This window comes from Pseudonaja textilis, chromosome Z (genome assembly GCF_049901715.1).
Source record: "Pseudonaja textilis isolate UNSWEBS1 chromosome Z, rPseTex1.2, whole genome shotgun sequence".
In the NCBI taxonomy this organism is placed as follows: Eukaryota; Metazoa; Chordata; class Lepidosauria; order Squamata; family Elapidae; genus Pseudonaja; species Pseudonaja textilis.
The window spans coordinates 77960608-77983467 of NC_142008.1; the positions used below are offsets into that span (position 1 = coordinate 77960608).

Sequence of the window (22860 nt, forward strand, 5' to 3'; positions counted from 1 at the left end):
GGAGCTGGAAGGAACCCATCAGCTGACACCTGACACCCCTATTCCTCATTCTACCCTGCTTGATTTAGCAATAGCAATAGCACTTAGACTTATATACCGCTTTACAGCCCTCTCTAAGCAGTTACAGAGTCAGCATATTGTCCCCAATAATCCGGGTCCTCATTTTATCGACCTCAGAAGGATGGAGGCTGAGCAATCTTGAGTTGGTGAGACCCGAACTGCCAAACTGCTGGCAACCACTGATCAGCAGAAGTAGTCTGAAGTACTGCATTCTAACTACTGCGCCACCACAGCACTGCACCACCACGGATTTCAAGGTAGTAGACATTAAACTCTAACATATTTTTACATTTTAAAGCTGCCTTTGCAATTGGGAAAATACTTTGATGAAATTATGAAGAAAACACTACAGTATTTCCAGAAAGTATTTGTGCTAAAGGTATAAGCAGGGTAAGATTCACAATTTAGTAACATTTTAACTATTTTGATCCAACATTAACACGTACTGTAAAGTACACCCTATCTTAAAATTGAATTGGGAAAGGTAAGGAAAGTGTACTTCTCTACACCTGTTTTCAAATACAGCTAGTCTTTGACTTACAACAATTCATTTAGTGACTGTTCAAAGTTACATTACTGAAAACAGTGACTTATGACTATTTTTCACAGTTATGACTTTTGCAGCATCCCCATGATCATGTGATTAAAATTCATGTGCTTGGCAACTGATTCATATTTATGACATTGCTGTGTCCCAAGATCATGTGATCCCCTTCTGTGACCTTCTGATGATCTGGGAAATCTAAATTCACTTACCAACAAGGTTACTAACTGATCAGCTGCAGGGATTCACTTAACAACCGAAGTAAGAAAGGTTAAATGTCTCATTTAACAACATAAATTTTGGGCTCATTGTGGTCATAAATCGAGGACTACCCGTACTTGCATATTCTTCCCAGTGCAAAGGAAGGGATTAAAGCAGGAAAATTACATTACCTGCTTCCCCTACCCAACACTCCTTGTTCACTTGGGGGATATTTGGTTATTTTTTATTAAATGCAAAATATGGAGATCAGCACAGTTTTGTCCAGAGGGTAGACCTGGGTTAAAAGAGAGAGCAGAATTTAAAGAAACGAATGAATTGGGATTAACATTTACCTACAGTACCATCTGAACTGTTATATGCAGGTTAGGTGGCAGCACGCGTGTTTCTCATACTGATATGTCTCTCGTTTCCAACACAATGTTCCTTCTTGAAAAAGCAGTAGAAACGCCATTGTCCGGGCTACCTCCTTTCTCACATTTCCTTCGGGTCATCTTGTGCAAAGCGCTGTATAAATTAGACGACGATTTTATCATCGCCAAAAGTCCCGGCCAGAAATAAGCCTCCTGCCGCTTCACGAAAGCGGGAACAGAGTAGGAGATAAGGAAGCAACCGCACAGCCATTGCAGTTTGAAGTCTGCTTGCGAGGACTCTCTCACCCCTGGCAACCCCGGCCAGTAACTCTTCCATGGGGCAAAAATGACGTTTCGGCAGCAGGCAGCAATTCCGGACGTCGGGCAAGTGTCCGAGAGAGGGACGGGGTCACTCAAAGCGGAGGAAAGCGCGCTTCAGGCTACCGTTTTTATGCGGATCGAGGAAGGAGGCGGCAAGCGTGGCTGCGAAGAAATCGCAATGTGAAAACGTAAGGGAGGAGCCCGTCTTTGCGGTCGGGTAACAGGGGTTGAGGCTTCGCTTCTTAAACGAAGAGAAGTGAGCAGAAAGCGGACCCAATCGCTGGTCTGATATTTTCTCTTCCGGACGGAGGATGGAGACAAAAGACGAGCTGCTTGCTTTCTCGAGCCGAGGAGCAACCGGCTGACAGGTCTGGAACGAGAGGAAGGAAAGGATCTGCCTAGTAAAGGCTATGCAGTGGAAGGTAATAAGAGGAAGAGCTCTTCCGGTCCTTTGGGGCGCCAGTAGTAGCGGGAACTTTTGCACTGGGGACAGGGAAGGAGACTGGAAAGTTGCAGTGTATGTGTACTGTATGTGTGCAGCGATGGAGGCAAAGCACAAAGCTTAACCAAGAAGAAGCTTATTGCTGCAAAGCTATCATAGACGGCTGTATCCTTGAATTGTTTTACGTTAAGCTACAATCCATGTAACTGCACTGATATATATTGTTTTCCATTTTATCCTTGACTCTGTCTGTTTGCCCATCCCCAAGCTTCCTTGAACTAAGTATTTGGTGGTATTTTTGTTTTAATTTTTTGAAAATGCCATGTCGATTGTGCTTTATAATGAAGATGAATACAAAATGGAGGGGGGAATCTTCACAGAGGGTAAGACATGAGCATTTGATTTATATTATTTGCTAGATTTTCTGTCCTGTTTCTATGATAATGAAACACACAGTACCTAGTTCTCAGATAAAAATCAGGAGTCTGGTAGAGCCTTTCCAGAATAATACATTTTACTACAAGCTATAAGCTTTTGAGAAACACATCGCATTTCCTCAGGCACTTGCAAAATCCAGATTTAACTTCAGCAAATGGCCTAGACTTTGGCATTTGAACATAGATCTTTTTAACATTTATATTTTTTGTGTTTTACTGATCTAAGTGAAATATTAATATATTTTGCTAGGCCATGTATGATATTCCATATATTATTAAATAAATAAATAATTTCGGCAAAGTGGTTGGTTTATATTTTGTGTGTGTGTGTGTGCATACGCGTGTACATGCTTATTGTTGCAATATTTCATGATCCTAACAAATATGGATTATTTCAATGTTTAGATGCAAATTTTTCTGTCAAATCCATGAATGTTCCTCTAATTTCCCCAAGATATTTCTCCTCAACCCCCTCTTGCCTTTGAAAAACTGAATACCTCAGTTTGAAAGACTTGTTGAAAAGAAAGACTCTTTGAAACTTCCTTCATCAGGCTAGGGAACTGTTTTCACACTGCAGTAAATATTTTTGTCTTTTAAGTTTTTGTTTCTGCATATAGTTGCTTAGGAATAAGTTTATGGAACAATATAAACAAGATTAATTTCTGAGTACATGATACTATATAATGCTGAAATCTAGAACTTGAAGATAACATTCTTAAATGTAGTACTATTTACTATGATTATTTAAAATCATTCCTTGTCTTTTCTCAGCATTTATTTATATGTAATAAGGTTTGCTTCCTTTTTTGAATGTTGGACAATAGGATTTTTCTGTACTAAAAGACGTTTTGTGGATTTTAAAAAATATTTATTAACTTAGATGTTCAATGAGAATCTATAGCATAGAGTTCAGCTATATAGTGTAGAAAATATTGCCAATATTGATTCAAATGATTATTTTTGAGTATATTGATTTTTTAAAAACATATAATGAGTTTTTGAGGGGAACAGTTTGAAATAGTCTACCATGAAAAGTAGTGAATAAACCTATAGTTGCTTTTTTATTAAAATATCCATTGAGATAATTGGTTTTAGAAGAAAAAGACTTAAAGTTTTATGAACTAAGAAATAGTAGGGTGAAATACATATAAAATCAAATATTTATTTTGCTCCTTGACTTGCATAACGAGGGGTGGGGGGAGAGAGATGACATTTCATAACTATGTTTTGGAGTTTACAAAAATCAGTGCACAAGCAGAAATTTTAAATATTGATGAATTTATGGTGCAGGTTCTAAATTCTTCTATGCTCTGGATAATCTTGTTTTTTTTTTTGTTTATATACAATTTGCAGAAAGGCAAATGATTACTTCTCTCTCTATCTCTCTGTCCCTCAAACACAGACACAGACACAATAAAACCAATATTTCAAAGATAAGCTCATAATCTTACTTAGAATTTACTACTATTATGAAGCAATTATATCCCTTCCTCTTCTCTCAGTTAATGTGCTTTTTTATTTTTTTGTATTGACATCTAAGTATTATATTGATTTTCTTCCCCATTGATTTATAATCATTAAGAGGGCAAATTTCTCATCATGCTTCTTTTAAAAAAGTTATTTAGTTAGCTTAAGTTATTTATGTGATATAGATCCTTATTCTGCTCTCAGATAAGCGAACTGAAATTGAAAAGCATCAGTTTATTCAAGAATGGCCAATATATCCATAGTTAGGCTATAATTTGAAACTGAGTCTCTAAGATCCAGTGTTTTTCTTAGCCTGCTTTTCATTTTTACACATACTGGATAAAGACTATATATACTGCTTTCTATATAAAAATGCAGAATTATTTGAAGTATCCTAACTCATCTCTTCCCAGGGACTGTGTATTGACTGGCCGACATCCTTTGATTTGAATGAAATATGTTTTGTCCATCTGAGATGTCTTAGATGATGCCCAATAATACTGCAATGGCAATTGGGGCTCTTTCTAGTTCCCTTCTTGTGACATGCTGCCTGATGGTTGCTCTGTGTAATTCTACTACACCATTGCAAAAACTATCCAAGGCTCAAGACAAGCAGGAGATAAAAACAAGTGACGAAAAGAAATATCAACTGTCAGTCCAAGAAAGACAGAATCATGGACCAGGGAAAATGAATGAAAATACTATGAATGGGAGAGAAGAAGGCACCAGGGACTGGAAAAACAAAGGGAACAGAAATTATTCTAATAAAGAATCTTGGACAAAGCAAAAACAAGTTTTGAGTATTCAGGCAACAAGTAATAATAAGTTTGGGAACCTTGAAGCTCATAATCAGATCAAAGATATTCAAGAGGAACTTCCTGCTGCTGAAGATTTCTCTGTCTTAGATATTATTGCGGGTACCACATCTGAACCCCCAGAGGAATATGTTTATCCAGACTACCGTGGAAAAGGCTGTATGGATGAGAGTGGCTTTGTTTATGCAATTGGGGAGAAGTTTACTCCAGGACCCTCTGCATGCCCTTGTCTTTGTACTGAAGAAGGCCCGCTGTGTATTCAGCCAGAATGTCCTAGACTCCACCCTCGCTGTATTCATGTTGACACTACTCAGTGCTGTCCACAGTGCAAAGAACGTAAAAATTATTGTGATTTCCGTGGGAAAATCTACCAGACACTGGAAGAATTCATGGTAAGACAATATTGATTGTGATAAATTAGAGGCTGTTCATTCATTGTTGATTGGTTCTTCCTGTTGACTTATTTATGAGGTTACCTCAGTTATGAGGTTATTATTACTTCCTTCTCTTTTTGCATTTTAAGTACTACAGAAACAACATACAATGTTAAATGAAATATATTTAACAAGGAAGTTTGTAATCAGTTTCAATTACTTGATTTTATACACTACCAACTACTGAAGTCACATAATTCTAAATATGTCATTCATAGTAGTATCAGTGCCTTGTAGAAGTACCAGAATTTGTTTAAAAGTATTAAAACATATTGCTCTGGAAGGAGAATTTTTTACTTATTCTAGAAATTTTACAAATATTCCACAACAATTTCCCACAAATAGAGTTGTGGAAAAAATGTATTTAGATAAACATTATATTGATTTATTTTATCATTTTCTTCATAGAATATAGAATTCTTTATAGAATACTTTATTAGCCAAGTGTGACTGGACACACAAGGAATTTGTCTTGGTGCAAATGCTCTCAGTGTACATAAAAGAAAGATACATCCGGCAAGAGTTAAGAATCATAAGGTAGAACACTTAATAATAGTCATAGAGTACAATAAGCAATCAAATCATACTAGGAAACAGTCAATATAAATCGTAAGGTCTGGGATATGAGGGGTCTGTAAATATTTTCACAGCCCTCTTTTTGACTCATGCACTGTACAGGTACTCAGTGCAGTCCTAATTACTCTCTGAAGCCTGTGTCTGTCTTGCTGGGTTGCAGAACCAAACCAGACAGTTATAGAGGCGCAGATGACAGATTCAATAACTCCTCTGTAGAACTGTATCAGCAGCTCTTTTGGCAGTTTGAGCTTTCTGAGTTGGCACAGAAAGAACATTCTTCGTTGTGCTTTTTTGATGATGTTTTTGACGTTAGATGTCCATTTTAGGTCTTTTGATATGATAGAACCTAGAAATTTGAAGGTCTCTACTGTTGATACTGTGTTGTCTAGTATTGTAAGAGGTGGTAGTATGGGAGGGTTTCTTCTAAAGTCTACCACCATTTATATGGTTTTAAGTGTGTTCATTTGCTCCAGTTACACCACAAGGCAAGTTGTACAACCTCCCATCTGTATGCAGATTTGTCGTTGTCTCGAATGAGATCAGTCATTGTTGTATCATCTGCAAACTTCAGTATTTTAACAGATGGATAATTTGAGATGCAGTCATTGGTATATAGGGAGAAGAGAAATGGAGAAAGCACACAGCCTTGGGAGGGCCCTGTGCTAATTGTACAGGTATCAGATGTGATTCTGCCTAGCTTCACCTGTTGCTTCCTGTCTGTTAGGAAGCTTATGACCCACTTACAAGTGTGTTCAGTTGGTTTAGTTTTGGTTAGAAGAATGTCTAGGATGATGGTATTGAATGCTGAACTGAAGTCTACAAAGATGACCCTTGCGTCGGTATTTGGAGATTCAAGGTGTTGTAGGATGTAGTGCAAAGACATATTAACAGCATCATTGTTGATCTATTTGCTCAGTATGCAAACTGCATGGGAACTCAGCAGATCCGTGATGGTTTTCAGGTGGGATAGCACTAGCCTTTCAAAGGTTTTCATAACTACAGATGTTAGAGCAACTGGTCTGTAGTCATTCAGTTCCCTGATGGAGGGCTTCTTTGGCACTGGGGTGATAGTAGAGCATTTGAAGCAAGAAGAAACATAGCACATCTCTTGTGATTTATTGAAGATTTAGGTAAAGATGGGGGCCAATTGGTCAACACAGACTTTTAAGCAAGAAGGAATTATCTTGTCTGGCCCTGGTGCTTTTCCTGGCTTTTGTCTGAAATAGATCTTGCACTTCTTTTTCTGTGATCACCAGAAGTTGTGAAGCCAATGGGTTGGGGTCAGTTGTAGGAGGCTTGGCTGTTATTGTTGTGTTTGAGATGGGGGTTGTGGAGATAGGTGGCAGTAGTTTTCTTTCAAACCTGCAGTAAAACACATTCAGGTCATCTATTAGTTGTTGATTTCCTTCTGTCTGGGAAGGAGGTTTGCTGTAGCCAGTGATGTTTTAAAGAGTTTTCCACATGTTCATTCATAAATGGGATGGCAGACTTTTATAATCTCTATCATACTTATTATGGGGTTTGTAGTAAATATTACCATTAAACTGAGGGAATATGGAAAATATAATCAAACTCAGCATTTATAGCTAGTAAAACTTTCTATAGAGACAGTATTTTAATTATCCTGAAAAAAATGTAATCTATACTTGCAGGCATACTGAGTGATTTTGATTTGGGGCTCAATCAGAAACATATTTTAGGTCAAACTGTGTTCTTAGGTAATCACATTATTTAGTACTGGAAAATATAATTTTGTTTGTAGAGAATTGTGTTGTATGTAGGTTGCTTTAAGGGCATGCATATAAGTTTAAAACTATATATACTACCCTATTTTTTTTTAACTAAGAACAGTAATGGAATGACCAGTCTTAGTAGATTGCAGCAAGGGGAGAAACTGCTGAGCTCTAAAGAGCAAAGGAGCAATTATGGAAGCACAAGAGTTAGAAATGGACCAAAGAATGGCAGACATGTAAAAGATAGATTGCATAAAATACTATAGGGAATGAGAGAGGGAGAGATTCTGGAATAATGTAGAGCAGGGGTCCCCAACCACCGGGCCCTGGGCCGGTACCGGTCCGTGGATCATTTTGTACCAGGCCACCTATTTTGCTTGGGCGCCGCCATCTTGTTTCGACGGCGCTTGAGAAAGTGCTTCCAGGTGAGCTTGTCGTTGGTTGGAAAGTGGCATTTGGGTGCTGAAGGAATCCTTGCACCTTAGTTTCGTCGAAGTTGGGGCAGCTTCGAACGAAGAGCTGTCCCGATGGCAGTGGAGTCTCGCATTACTCAGGAGGAGATTAAGAAAGAGCCCGAAAAGCCCATTGACCACGAGAAGGTACAAAGGAGGAGTTGAAGGTGGCGGGGAGAAGCGGGGGACGGCTGGCTGGCTGGTCGCTCGGCTCGCCTTGCCTTGGTCGTGCATGCTGATGCTGGTACCAGTCCGTGGATCATTTTGTACCGGTCTGTGGTACAAAAAAGGTTGGGGACCACTGATGTAGAGTACAAGTATCAAAATTTGCTGCATCATTTCTTCCCTTCATGGAACTGGGGAAGGTGTGGCCTGCATGTGACATAGTTTGACACCCCTAGTCTAGAGGGAGAAGGAATAAGGAATAAGGAAAGTTATATGTTTACATGATAGGGAAATAGAATGCACGATGATGTCTATGTAAAGGGATGGTGTCAATCATGGTATGATGTGAGAAAAGCTCTAGCCTTTTTTGGGGGGAGGGGCAGCAATTCTGAGAAATCCTGAGAAAGAAAGACAAGAAAAACTTGAAATGTAATCCCCCAAAAGTAGTATTTGTATTAGACAATTCTTGGAAATAGTAGTGAATGATAAAAGGAATTTATCATAGTTTGTTTACAAATTCTTAGTGGAAGATAAAACATTCTAGTTGGGTGATCTTGAGCCAATCTTGAGTAGAATGGTTGTCAAAGTAGCTTGGTTTTATTGAGTCTATTTTCTATGAAATATGTATCTAGCTTAGCAATTGATGCTTAGATTCAACCGCCACCTTAAACCTGTTTTCCTCAGCAATATATTTCTCCATAAAAGATCAGAATTACTTATTGCTGAAGAACTAGCTGACACTTTTATTGTGAAGATTCTTCCAATATAACCAAATATTTTTTCTGATGAATTGTCAAAGATGCAAACAAGAAATGTGTGAGTTTTCTGAAATGAGCAATATTAAGGAAATAATGAGACCCTCTTTACATCAATTTTCCATTTTTGTGAATTATAAATTACATTATATAATTTAGATATTACAGGCATAATATGAATTACCCTTTGTAGGAAGTGAGAAGAATGTGTTCAGTAGGAGCATGGTAAACTTGATTAGAAAATTTTAAAACTGAATGCTGTTGGAAATTAAAAAAAATAAAGCAAAACCTCCCAATATTGCAGAAGTAAAGAAGAGTGATGGTACTAGAATCCATTAATGCTCTTCTTAATTTTTCAGTGAAGGATTTAATTCAAAATTCATAGTCATTTATAGTGGCTTCAATATATGGAATATAAACAAGTATCTATTAAAAAAATAATAAAGCCAATTTAGTGTACTGGCTAAGGTTCTCCCACCTTAGATAAGGAAAACCAGTTGGATGACTGTTGATCAGTCATTCTCTCAGTCCAACCCACCTCTCAGGGTTATTGTTCTGGGGAAAATAGGAGGAGGAAGGAGTATTGGTTGCTGCCTTGAATTAAGTAGGATAAAAATCTAAAAAAAATATTGATCTTCATTATAAAGATTAAGCTAGATTCTAGAAAGAGAGATGGATGAAACTGACTGTTTTGTTACTCCTGAGAAAAAATGACAAAGTTAGTGGATAGTACTAACTATTCAAAGTAGTTGAAGAGTACAAAAAATGGCCATAACCTGTTCTCTGTTTTCCCAAAGTACAGGACAGAGAACAGTGGTCAAGTTACAGGAAGGCAAATTCCAGTTGAGATCAATTTGACAATGGAACCAGTTACTGAGGGATATGGTGAGTTCCATTTCACTGGATGTATTCAAGTGGAGGTTGGACAGCCATTTACTCAGGATTCTCTAAATTGGATTCATTCACCGAGGCAGAGGTAATATATATTATAATTTGTCAGCTTAGCTCAGATTTTCATTAAGAATGTAAACAGAAATAAACTCAAATTAACAATAAGAAAAATGTTCAATAATTATCTAGAAAGCTCATAATTTGTATAACTGAAACACTTTACCATGCTAAGTTTGTTTTGAGATTTTTGAGTTCTAAGAGAAATCAAACTGCCTAATACAGGGGTCAAACTGGATTTCTTTGAAGGCTGGATCAGCATTGTACTTCTCTGTGGGCCAGCTAGGGGGGAGTTGGGAGGGAGACGGGGTGGATGCCTTCAGTAGCATTCTGCTAGCCAAAACGGGGCACGAGGTGGCGCACACGGTCTCCCATGCCCCATTTTGACTGCCAGAGGCACCGTGGGCTGGTCCTTTGCTATTTCCAGGCCGATCCCATGGGCCAAATTTAAGTACCCTGTGGGCTGGATGCGGCCTGCGGGCCTTGAATTTGACATCCCTGGCCTAATAGATGTGACAATTGTTTCATACACCCAATCAGTAGATGAACCTAAGCACATGGGGCACTTTTTTTTAATGATATTGCATGCCATCTATTATTTCTGTTCAGCTGTAAAATTGAATTGTTTGGTATTAGTAAGAATTTGAAAGTGCAGTAGCAGCAAATTTTTAATTTAGAATTACCATCTTGAATAAAGAAAAATATATATGCTGTTTTAAAGAAAATAATTTAGTGTCCAATATTATGATTATTTGCAATCATTCTTCATAGCTTCTTTTCCACTACTAACGGGGTCACTGAGACAAATGTTGAGGATATTTCATTGCAAGGGTGGGATGCTACTGGTTCTCCCCAGTTCTATAGAACCGGTAGCTCTGAAGAGCAGCAGATACCGAACTGGTTTGGTGTCTGCTGCTCTGTTTCTACCCGCCCGGGCTCTTGGCTGTCCTTTATTTCCTGCTTTTTCAACCTCAGCTGCTTTGTGTGGCACAGCTGAGGCTGAAAAAGCAGGACAGAGGAGGATTTTCAAACACTGCACACCCATGTGCAGCACTTGTCAGCTGTCCGGGCAGCACAGCCAAGGTTTTTAGGAAATAGTTTACAGGCGTGTGCAAAACGCAGTCTCACCAATGGTGGGATTCTCCCTGCTGGAGAACCAGCAAATTGTGCCACTGGTTGGACCCGGCCTGCCCACTCACTTCTTACCTGGCATGCGCACCATCAAACTTTTCTTCTAAGTTATCATTTTTCTTTTCTTTTTTCCCCAACCATCAACTGTTCTTCTGTGCCGGGAGGTTTAGATTTAGATCGTTGGGTTTCTTGCTTTCTAGCTAATCTAAAAGCAGAGCTGAGCCTGAAGCTTCTATTATTCAATGCAGACTCAGGTAGCAGATGTCAGAAACACAGATTAATTGAATCTGTGATTCTGTGAGCAATTCAATTTGCCTGCCTTCTCTGCCTGATTTTGGGTAAAAGTTGCTCTTTTTTTAAATAAAAAATTAAATATTTACATACATGGTGTGTTGTGAGTTAATTTTGTGAGTTTGCTTGCTAGCAAATTTTATGAGTTTGCTAGCAAACAAATTTTATGTGACAGACTCAGGTAGCTGATTGCAGAAAAATAGATCTCTGAATGAATCTGTGATTCTGTGAGCAACTGAATCTGCCTGCCTGCTTTGCCTGATTTTGAGTAAAAGTTGCTCTTTTTTAATAAAAAAATCAATATTTATTTAATATTTATAATATTTACATGCAAGCCAAGCCCAGCCAGTCACATGACCAACAAGCCATTCCCAGTCATCAAGCTACGCCCAGCCAGTCACAGGACTAGCAAGACACACCCACAAATTAGGCCAAACCCACAGAACCAGTTAAGAAATTTGAATCCCACCCCTGTTTCGTTGTCTTTGGTTTTGAGAGAGAAAGAGTAATTTGGTATATGAGAGGAATACTGTATGTAGAATACATGAGAAAATGAAAGGCGTATGAGAGAATAAATGGGGATTCTATGAATTTTTCATTTGGGATGATGGTTATCATAACTAATAAAGAGTCAAAGTGTTTCTTTACTGTTAGTTTTAATTTTATTTTAATTGCGTATGTTTAGATTTTTTTAGATTACTTTATATTATTTTCTTCTTGGTAAGCTAGAAAAATGAAGGATAGATAGCATCATCACCAGATGGATTTGTAACTGGCTGATAAATCACACTCAATGAATAGTACTTAATGGTACTATATCTACATGGAGGGAAGTAAGCGGGGGTTACCACAAGGTTCCGTCTTAGGCCTAGGACTCCTCAATATCTTCATTAATGACTTAGATGGCGGGATAGAAGGGGAATTCATCAAATTTGCAGATGACACCAAGCTGGCAAGAATAACCAACACCCCAGATTAGAACCGGGCTGTGGAAGCGGTGGGTGCTTGCGCTCGCATGGGAAGCTCCAACTTTATTGTTATATAAGCTGTAGTTCACTTTTGTGAAATAGAAATTATGTTACTGAGTATGGATCAAAAATACAATGGCTTGATTTTTATCAAGATTTTTGTGGATAAATATGTGGATAAATTTTGCATTTTGTGTGGCACAAAAAGTGGTTTAGATTTAAAACATTTTATGTGATACTGTTCCCATCAATCTTTTGTGTTGCTAGTGGTATAGGTAGTCCTCCACTTATGACCACAATTGACTCAAAATTTCTGTTGCTAAGCAAGCAGTTGTGAAGTGAATCGCATCCATTTTAAAACTGTTTTGCCATAGTTGTTAAGCAAATCACTACAGTTGCTAAGTGAATCATGCAGCTGTTAAGTAAATCTAGCTTCTCCCATTAACTTTGCTTGTCAGAAGCCAGTTGAAGAAATTACAGCTGATGATCAGATGAACCCAAGATGCTGCAAACGTCTTAAATAGAAACCAATGGCCAAGTGCCAGAATTTTAATGACTTGACCATAGGGATGCTGCCACAGTTGAAATGAAAACTAGTCATAAGTCACTTTTTTCAATGCTGTTGTAACTTTGATTGATCACTAAATGAATGGTTGTAAGTTGAGGACTATCTGTGTAACTTTCCAAATTATTTTTTAGCATTTTTACTTTGATCTCCAGCCAAACGAATGATTAGTGGAGAAGCGGTGTCAAACTCTAAAAATAGAACTTAAGAGGGGAAAGTTATGAGGATATTTTTTGACAATTACATTTATGAAAGTTCTAAATTCTAATTCCTTATGCAAAGAATGATGTGGTAAAATTTAAAAGCAAGTTGGCTGGATGTAAGGGTCTCTTTAGATAACAGATATAGTTGGCTCTATCTTCCTGTCCAATCTTTACAACTATGAACCAGTGACTACTGACTGCATGCTTAGATATATATATGAGTATATATTTATGTATGTATTTAGCATATGTATATGTGTGTTATGTATATGTTTGGGTGGATATATTCTTTCTCTTGAGAGCAGGCAACAGAATTTCATTTTTAATGCGGGGCCAGTGTGATCACAATTTAAAAAATGGCAATAAAGTTAGCTTATCTAAATTAGCAGAGATTTATTTCTATTGTTATGTGCTCTTTCCATATTCATTGTTGGCTATAATTTCTAACTTTGTGGAAAATCTGCTTTAATAAAAAAGATTAACATGCATAGAAATTATAAGGGTATCTCTATACTATATAGTGTAAAAGTGGACCCTCTGTTAAACTGTCTCCATCATCTCTAGCTGTGCTTACTGGGAATGGGGTTTCTTAGGATATGTAAGAAGAATCTAAGTAAAGAAAGAACTTGGGTTAAAAAATAATTAGATGTGAAGTATTTGTCTTAAACAACAGAAACAGATTTATGACTGGCTAATCTAACATTAGCAGTAAGATCCCAAAAATTTAAAAGATAGCAAAATGACTGAAATAAATTTAATCCTATAAAACAAGATTTTAGGAGCCATTTTCTGCAAATAACGCTCAGTATGTGATCAGGAAGTAGGGTAATACTACTGTAGTTAGTCAGCATTGAGGTGGGACAATGCAATATATTTTGCTTTCATGAATGCCAGTTTGGTTAAAGCAGCAGACTAGAAATCAGGAGACAGTTCTAGTTTCACCTTAGGTAGGAAAATCAATTAGGTGATTTGGGGCTTCTTGTTTTTCTCAGCTGAACTCACCTTTATATGATTATTGTTGTGGGGAAATAATACTGTAATGTTATAATGATGATGCAATGATAGCAATCAGTGAGCAGGGTTATTCGACTGCTACTATTTTAAGAGGCTGTAATATAAGAGAGACCATGTGAGGGTGTATCTCTCTCTCCATGTGTGCTTCCATGGTGTAGCTGATTACTGATTGCTGTTTGTTCAAGGCCTGTATCGAAGTACTTGTGCGTGTGTATGCTTTTGTAGGAATAAAACCACTATATGTAAATACAAACCTGTGTGCTGTATTTGCTCCTGGGTTGTCTCACCTAGTCACAATGTGTGCACTCTGACAGGTTATGGGCCCAGTTCAGAGAGAAGCCCAGAGTGAGTAGAGAAACCAGAAAGAAGAAAAACCCAGTGAGAACTTGTACCACAGCCATAGGGGTTCTGCATCATGGTTTATTAGTGATTATTGCTTGTAAAAGAAACAAGCAATATGGCTTCTTTTAGCATAATGGAAGGAGGTGTCGTGGTGTCTTGGCTGAATAAGACAAACTACCTCTCCTGGAGTTTAAGGATAAAGGTGTACCTGAAAAGGGAGGGATTATGGACAATAGTTACTAATTCACCAGCAATCCTGGATGATGGGGACTGGAAAAGAAATGAAAAGGCATTAGCCAGCATAATTCTGGCTTTAGGGGACAATCAGCTGGTACACGTGAGGGGTCTCCAGTCTGTGAAAGAGTTCTGGGAGGCTTTACGTGGTGTGTATGTTAGAGCGACTGCGGGCAGTAAAATGTTGCTGACAAGGAGACTGTATAAAGCACAACTGAAGTCGTGGGAGAGCATGACCACACATCTGCAGGCTATGAGAAAAACATTCCTTGAGTTAGAGGAAAGAGGAATGATGTTTACTGAGGCACACAAGATATATGTGGTCCTCAGTTCGTTGGACACTTCATGGGATGTTCTTGTAACTACCTTAGAATCCATGCAAGAGAGGGACTTAACCATGACATATTTGACTGGCTGATTGTTGGAAGAAGAACAGAAATGGCTGGAGAGTCTACTAGGAAAGGGAGGAGATAATGCTCAGTGCAAGCCAACACCTGCAATATCCCAGGATGCCAGTAGAGCAGTTGAGACTGTTTACACAGAGGAGAAACAGAGGAGCAGCGAAATAAGGATGTAGGGCTATTCAACACATGGAGAGTGGTTCTTCATCGTCGTCATTTTGAATTGTTCGGAGAACTGGCAAATACCATGTCTCACTGGCTGCCTGCTTGCTGCTCACCCTCTCCTGCTCACTCCACCCATCAGCTTGCCCCACCCTGCCCTATATATCTCACTTTCGCCATGGGGCCCAGCTAATCTCCACACCTGCTTTGCTCACAAAAGGTAAGCATGCCCCCCCTGCTTCGCCTTTGGTCGTGGCCCCGGGGACATGCCATTTCCCGGCTCCGGCCTTGCCCCAGAGCCTCCACCCAATCGTCCTTCACCTAGCAAAAACAATAATAAGCAATATATTATGTAAATGTATGAGAATAATAGAAAGTGTAAACACTAATAAGAAAAAAAAAGCTGAAATTCCAAAATCTTCTATTAATAAACTTACTATGATCAACTTGTAAAAAATTTACCAAGGTTCCAGTCCTCAATCATTCCAAATATTCATCCTAATCAATACTGACACCCAAACACATTTGTTTCTTTATAACATCTCTTATCAATTGCTGATTGATTAAATACCATAAGTCAAGTTTCCAAACCAATTTATCTTCCCCCCAAAAAACAGATAAAATTGTTCCTCAATTAGAGGCATTTCCCACTGTCCATCAAACCCCTAAAAAAAATTGCCACTTATCCACTCAGAAAATTCTCTGCTATTATATAAAAGCACAGTGTTAAGCTTCCAGAAGGCGTATGTAGTTGGCTTTATGATTTCTGAGTCTATATTATTTCTTGGTCAGATTACACCTGAAAAAAAATCTTCTTAATGTTATTTGTGTTATTTCTGTGCCTATATTTCTTCTTCACAAAACTGCTGCTTTGAAAACAAATTCTTCTTATAGATTTGAAATGTTTAATATTTGTTTTTTAAGATGGCTTGCGTAGATATTATAAGTTGACGAACCCTTTTTGAAAAAAAAATCATCTGAAGATTGCATCCCCTTGGGTGTCAGCTTCCTCCTTCTCATTGTAATACCATCTATTGTTACTCAAAGCAGGGAGAGAGCAGGGAGACAATGAAGAAGCCAAAAACATATTTTTTGAGTATTTTGATCCATTTTTTTTGCTAATTCATAAAATACAAATTGAAAGTCATGCCATGTTTTCATACGGAGAGCAAAAATTGGTAAGAGCAGTCAAATAAATCAAAGGAAAAAAGCAAAACACAAAATAGAAAGAATCCAGCAGGTATTGAAATAAAACAGCATTCAGCCAGCCAATTAACCTTTAAAAATATGAAAAAAAAATCAAAAAAAGAACTCAAAAATCCCAGCCATTCTAATGATAAAGTGCTGCTGGTCAGAGGATGGCAATGCCCTTTGACTTTTCAGCTACTTCCACAGGAAGCTGCAGTCTTCAAGATTTCCCCTCCCAGATGGTCAACAGCTGTCCAAAAATTGTCTTGGGTCAATCCTAATGCCCGTTTTCAAATCCAGGGATAAGGCTGCCAAAAAATCAAGTGTGGGAACAAACACAGCAGAAAGTGAATAAGGAGGCGGGGGGAATCCCCTTACACCACAGCAGCCATTTTGGGGAGGACTCTTTGTTAAAATCAGAGTTTAATGTATGTCATTTTGATCATGAAATTAGAATCTTATCTGTTGTCATCAGTAATCATACTATCATCTCACACATTATATTTGTTTACAAGTGTTTTTCGTTGTATTTTAAGCACATCTTTAGTCAGGGAGACCGGATTGTCAAAGAGCACTAATGATGGCTGACACTGTCCATGCCCAGTATCTGAATGTTTAAATATACAGATAGTCCTAATTTAGCAATTACATTAGTGATGAAAAAGTAATCTTACAACTAATTCTTGCTGTTACAACCTTTGAAGCTCTGTAAAGCAAATGATAGATGAAATGAGATCATAAGCATAGTCATTGTTTTACAAACATGAAAAAGCTATCCATGAAAGTTTCATTGAAATATATGATCCTGGAAGATGGATTATGCTTGTTTTATGGCTAGTATTGAAAGGAATACTTTGTAGAGAGAGTAAACTGCTAACACATCAGTAAATATAGTTCAAACTCTTTAAAGTTATTGCCTAGCATAACATTGCTTATTTATTCAGATTTGTTACACAGCTGCCTAACCCCAATAGTGTATAATAAGATAAATATCTCTAACACCTAAATCTATAAAGTTGTCTATAAATAAAATTAATTTCATGTAATATGATATAAAAGTTAATTCAAATTTGTGGTTTTAGACATTAATAAAGATATATTCCCCTTATGGGGAATAATGAAGGCCTACATTTTATCTCATATTAAAATAAAGTTTATGATATAACAATAGAAACTATAAAACTAAATAATTCCAGCTAAATAATTGGAATTACTAAACAACCATATTAATGTAAGTATATGATCTAATTAATAAATCAAATATTTATTGTCAGATCAAAACAAGACATGAAATGAGGTAGCCTGATTATAATAATTATAATAGAAAGGTGAGATTAATTATGGTGCTGTGGTAAAATTTATTACCCCTAACTAGTCTACAGCAATTAATTGTTCATTGATTTTGCATGCTAATAATGCAGATTTAGCCACAACATACATTATTTTCAGGATCTTTATCTAATAAAAGATGTTGAATATAATATTAAGACAAATTAAAGGACTATCTTGAGCAGGGATTCCACTAACTTTCTAAATTATAGTACTGCATAGGAGGACATGGACTAAAGATTCACATGGGATAAGGCTGCCTTTATCTGTATCAAATGTAAACTACCAGTAATTGAATTACTCAACAAAAACATAAATGATCTAGAGCAGGGGTGTCAAACTGGACTTCTTAAAGGGCTGGAGCAGCATTATACTCCTCTGTGTGCTGGTGGTGGAGGGTGGAAGGGGAGTGGAACAGATGCCTCCTGCAGCACCCTGCCAGCCAAAACAGGACATGAGGGGTCCATGCACAGTCCCCCTGCAGCTCATTTTTGCCCTCCATGGCCTCCTGCAGCACTCTGCTGGCCAAAAACAGGCTGTGTGGCCTGTTTTTTGTCCATTTTGGGCCTTTCATTTTAGACCCATTTCTTGGCCAGCAGAGTGCTGCAGGAGCCCATGGAGGGTGAAAATGCAGTGGGGGGGGGCGCAGGTGGCCCATTTTAGCCACCCGAGGCACCATGGGCCTGTCCTTTGATATTTCCAGGCCGGCCCCACAGGCTGGATTTAAGCACTCGGTGAGCCAAAGCTGGCACACGGGCTTTAAGTTTGACACCTCTGGTCTAGAGGCAAGTCTAGTCACTCTGAGACTCAAACAAGGTACTAAAATTAAAGGAAGACTGAATACAACAAGGAACAAAAAATTGCCATAAAGAAATAACTTTTAGAAATAAACCAATATCACTTATAGGAAAAAAAAACATGATGGCAATACCCCTGCAGTCCAGTCCAGCCCCGCTATAGCTGAATAATTAATTTCATACCCTTCCTCTGAAAGAAAGTGTGCAGACATCTGAAAAAGGGACATCATCAAATGTACCAGTGACAACGAGAAAAGTAGACCAGACTTCTCCAAGGGAAAAAAGTATGTATTAGTGATAGGAGACTGATTTCTCAGAGAATTGAATCAGCAATTTGTAAACTAGACTATCAAAGAAGCTATTCTGCCTCAGATATAGGTACACAGGTGGAGTTTTCATGTATTTCCAATAGAATGTCAACATCCAATGAAGGAATGGAGCATTTTAAAAGTAAACCACTGGCTTAAATAACAGTGCTGTTGAAAGAATTTTGGATTCCTAGACTATGGTCTACATTACTTAAATGAAGGGCTTCTGGCTAAAAAAACAACAGATAAATTCACAACTGATTGACACACATTCAACATGTAGTCCTCAATGGAATTTCATCTACATGGAAGGAAGCACACAGTAGGTTTTCTCTTAGGCCTTCAATATCTTCATAACTGATTTTTACAAGAGAATAAAAGGGGAACTCATAAAATTTGCAGATGACACTAAGTTAACACTTTAGAAGGTAGACTAAGGCTTTAGGATGATCTTGACAGGCTTGAGCATTGCATTATATCTAGTAAAATGAAGTTCAGTGGTGAGAAAAGTAAGGTATTGCACTTAGGAAGGAAAAACCAAATGCGCAGGTATAGAATAGGTAGTTCGTGATTCAACAGTATTAACTGTGATAGGTGTTATAATGGACCACCATTTACCAGCAGTGTGCTGTAATTGCCCCTAAAGCTTTCCTCGTATGCATCAACAGAAGTATAGTATCAAAATTACAAGGAGTGATAATACCACTCAATACTGTACTAGTGAGGTCACACTTGGAATACTGCACTCAGTTCTGAACACCATGATACAAAGATATTCAGTCCCTAGAAAGAGTGCAGAGAAGAGCAACTAAGATAGTGAGGAATCTGAAAACTAGACTCTGATGAATAGTTAAGGGAAGTGGGTATGTCTAACCTATCAAAAAGAAATAGTAGGGGGTAGCATGATAGCTGTTTTACAGTATTTGAAAGATTGTTACAGAGAAGAGGAGGTTGACTTACTCTGCAAAACACCTGAAGGCAGGACTAGAAGTAACAGATGAAGGATGATTAAAGAGCAATTCTATCTAAAACACAAATGTCAAACTTGCTGCATCACGTTGCCATCATGTGACGTATCACAATGTTTTTTCCCTTCACAGAGCTGGGTGGGCATGGTCTATGCATGATGTATCCAGCCCACGGGCTGCCAATTTAACATTCTGATCTAGAACTATGCATACATTTTCTGACATTGATAACAGAAATGACTTGCCTTCAGTAGTGATGGATCCTCCATCCTTGAAGATTTGCAAGAGGAAATTGGATAACCATTTATCTCAAATGGTATAGGGTCTCCTGTTCAAGCAGGGGATAGGACTATCGTGTTTCTCATATAATAAGGCTGGGTCTTATTTTTTTTTTTTGAGCCCCGAAAAAAATGCTAGGATGTCTTTTGGGGGGTGAATTAATTTCTCCCCCTGCGCACCCTCGCCTAGAGCGCCCCGCGGCAGCCTCGCCTTGCCACCAGCCACTCCTAATGGCCAATTATGGTGGAGGGCTCCCTACTCCCGCCAAGCACCTTTGCTGCAGGCCCCGGTCAGTGGGCGGGAGGTGGTGTGGATGTCTGCCGGCAGTATTTCAGCTGCTTCTTGGGCAGGGAGCCGCCTCTGTAACTTCCACGGTTCCCACTGCTGCTGCTGCTGCTGTTGGAGACGGTGCTGGTGAGAGAGGGACAGCTGCAACTCAGCCTAGGCATGCTTGGAATGCAGGAATGAGCTGCGCACCGGGATTTTTGGAAACTTGCAGAGCCCGAGGCTGGAGCATCAAGGGTAGCAGTGGCAGAGACACTCGCTCGGCTCTTCTCACACCCAACCAGCTGCTTGGGATTAAATGAAAAAGGATCGTGCAGTGCTCCCGGGTACCTCAAAATGTTTTTTTCCCTGTTATTGCGGGAACGGGGATGGGAGAAAAAGCGGGAGTGACTCAGATGCTATTGTTGGAGATGGCACTGGTGAGACAGGCATCTGAGTTTCAAAACACCTCAAGTTTCAAAACAGACTGAAAGACATCCCAGTATAGAGTACATTGCAGCAGTTCAAACTCATGAGGGCTCATTAACAAGTTAACATTACAAGGTTCATTTCAGATAGGACTTGGAACTGATGCTTCAAGAGAGGTGAGCGAGGTCTTTTCTTCTCTCTACCACCTCCCACTGGCCATGGCCTCCATTTATGCAATAGGTAGTAGCAACAAACTCAAGAAAAACCCCTTGTCACAGATCTACTAGAGAGTTATAAATTTTAGTGTACAGGCCAACCTGAATCTCAGCATAGCAATATGTTGCTCCTGTCACCATTTCAAAATCTAATAATAAAAAATCAAGAAATTGTCAAATGTGATGTTTTATCAAGGATGCGCTGTACAGACTGATCACAGTGGCTAGGTAGATATCTGCATGCTGCTCTTTTCCAAGCAGGGAATTGGTAATCTTTTTTAAAATATATATATATATTTTAATATTAAACATAAAAAATTAATGTTTACATAAATAATGTTTTGTTTGGGTACAGCTGATTTTGAGAAATAATAATAACAATAATATTCATAACAATCATCGTCACATAATAATAATAGTATTTACTTATCTATTTTAGTGAATCTTCTATGTACTTAATCATTCTCTAATGCTTTTAAATTTCCAATTTCTATTTCTCTAATTAGCCATTGATAAAACAAATCCCATGTTAAGTAGTATTCACTTTCTTCCTTCTCTTTAATTTTGAGTGTTAGTCTATCCATTTCTACATATTCTAATATTTTTTTAATTACATTTTCATCTATAGAGATCTCTTCATTTTTCCATTGTGGAAAAATATGCAAACACAATTCTAGCTGCTGTTAACACATGTAGAATTAAATATGTATTCCCTTTATTGCATTTTTCTGGTTTTAGATCTGTATGTTGCTTTACTATTTTTTCTAACCATATGTGTATTTTTTTTGCCTTTGGACATGTCCACTACATGTGATAATACAAACCCGGTATTTGATTACATTTTCAGCACTTGGCTGCAGTGGTGGGATTCAAATAATTAACAACTGGTTTTCTGCCATAATGACTGGCTGGGTAGGCGTGGCCAGGTGGTCATGTGACTGGGTGGGCATGACCAACTCAACATCACTTATTACACCCAGCCCCGCCTCCCGGCTATTCTCGACAATGTGACTCTGTGAGTTTGATACCCCTGATCTGACATGATCTGTTTTTGACAAACCCATGTTGGCTTTCAGTTATGATTTTGTATGTCCTTAGGTATTCGCTGATTTGTTGCTTATCTTTTCCAGAATCTTCCCAGGTATTGAGGTCAGGCTGATAGGTGTAGTTTCCTGAATCTATTTCTTTTTATTTTTTGAAGATGGAAACTATATCAGGTCTTTTCCAGTCCTCTGGCAGTTCTCCAATGCTCCAGGATCTTTGAAAGATATAGTTCAGTGGTTCTGAGATCACATCTGCCAGTTCCTTCAAAACCTTGCAGTGTAATCCATCCGTTCCTGGTGATTTGAATTTGTCTAAGGTGGACAGGTGCTCACTTACCATTTTCTTGCCTATTTTAACTTGTATTCCTAATCTGTTGTTACAGTACTGCTTGATAGATTGGATTGTTTTTTCCTTTTGTGTAAAGACAGATGAAAAAACGAGTTAAGCACACTTCTGCTTTCTCCCTGTTGCTTGTCACCTTCTTGCCATTTTGTCCCATTAATGGACCAATCATTGTCTTGACTTTTTTCTTGTTTTTTACATATTGAAAGAACCTCTTTTTTTTGTTATTATTGACTTTTTGGCAAGCCTTAGTTCATTTTGAGCCTTAGCTTTCCTCATTCCATCTTTGCAGGCTTGAGTTATTTGCTGATATTGTGCCTTGGTTATGTGCCTCTCTTTCCACTCTTCATACTTGTCCTTTTTGTCTTTTAATTTATCAGAGAGTTCTTTATGCAGCCATGCTGGGGGGAGGGTTGATAGTTGTTATTTTTCTTCCTCATTCATATTGTGTTAGGCTCAGCTTTTATAATCTCACTTTTCAAAGTTTTCCAAACTTCTTGGGTTGGTTTCATCTTGAAGATTCTCATCCATGGGATCCTTCCCAAGCTCAGTCTAAGTTTATTGAAATTAGCTCTCTTAATGTCCAAAACTCTTGGTTCTATTACTTGTGCTTGCATAATGTTGAATTAAATAACTTCTTTCAAACATATGGTCATCCATGTGGC

General features: G+C 38.2%; 1 protein-coding gene across 7 annotated transcripts in view; it reads left to right on the top strand.

The window, feature by feature from the left end:
- The first annotated feature begins 1193 nt into the window (after positions 1 to 1193).
- VWC2 (von Willebrand factor C domain containing 2) overlaps positions 1194 to 22860 on the top strand; it is a 97774-nt gene continuing 76107 nt past the window's right edge. For 2 of the 7 annotated variants that reach the window (XR_015740299.1, XM_087917490.1), the window contains exons 1-2: positions 1202 to 1919; positions 4257 to 5050. Coding sequence is in view for 3 of the 7 variants with exons in the window: in XM_087917490.1 (XP_087773616.1) it covers positions 4328 to 5050 (723 nt within the window). In the remaining 4 variants the exon portion in view is untranslated. Of the gene's footprint in view, positions 1920 to 4256; positions 5051 to 9570; positions 9750 to 22860 lie in introns of all 7 variants that reach the window. The other 5 variants (XR_015740297.1, XR_015740296.1, XR_015740298.1 and 2 more) reach the window with 4 other exon arrangements.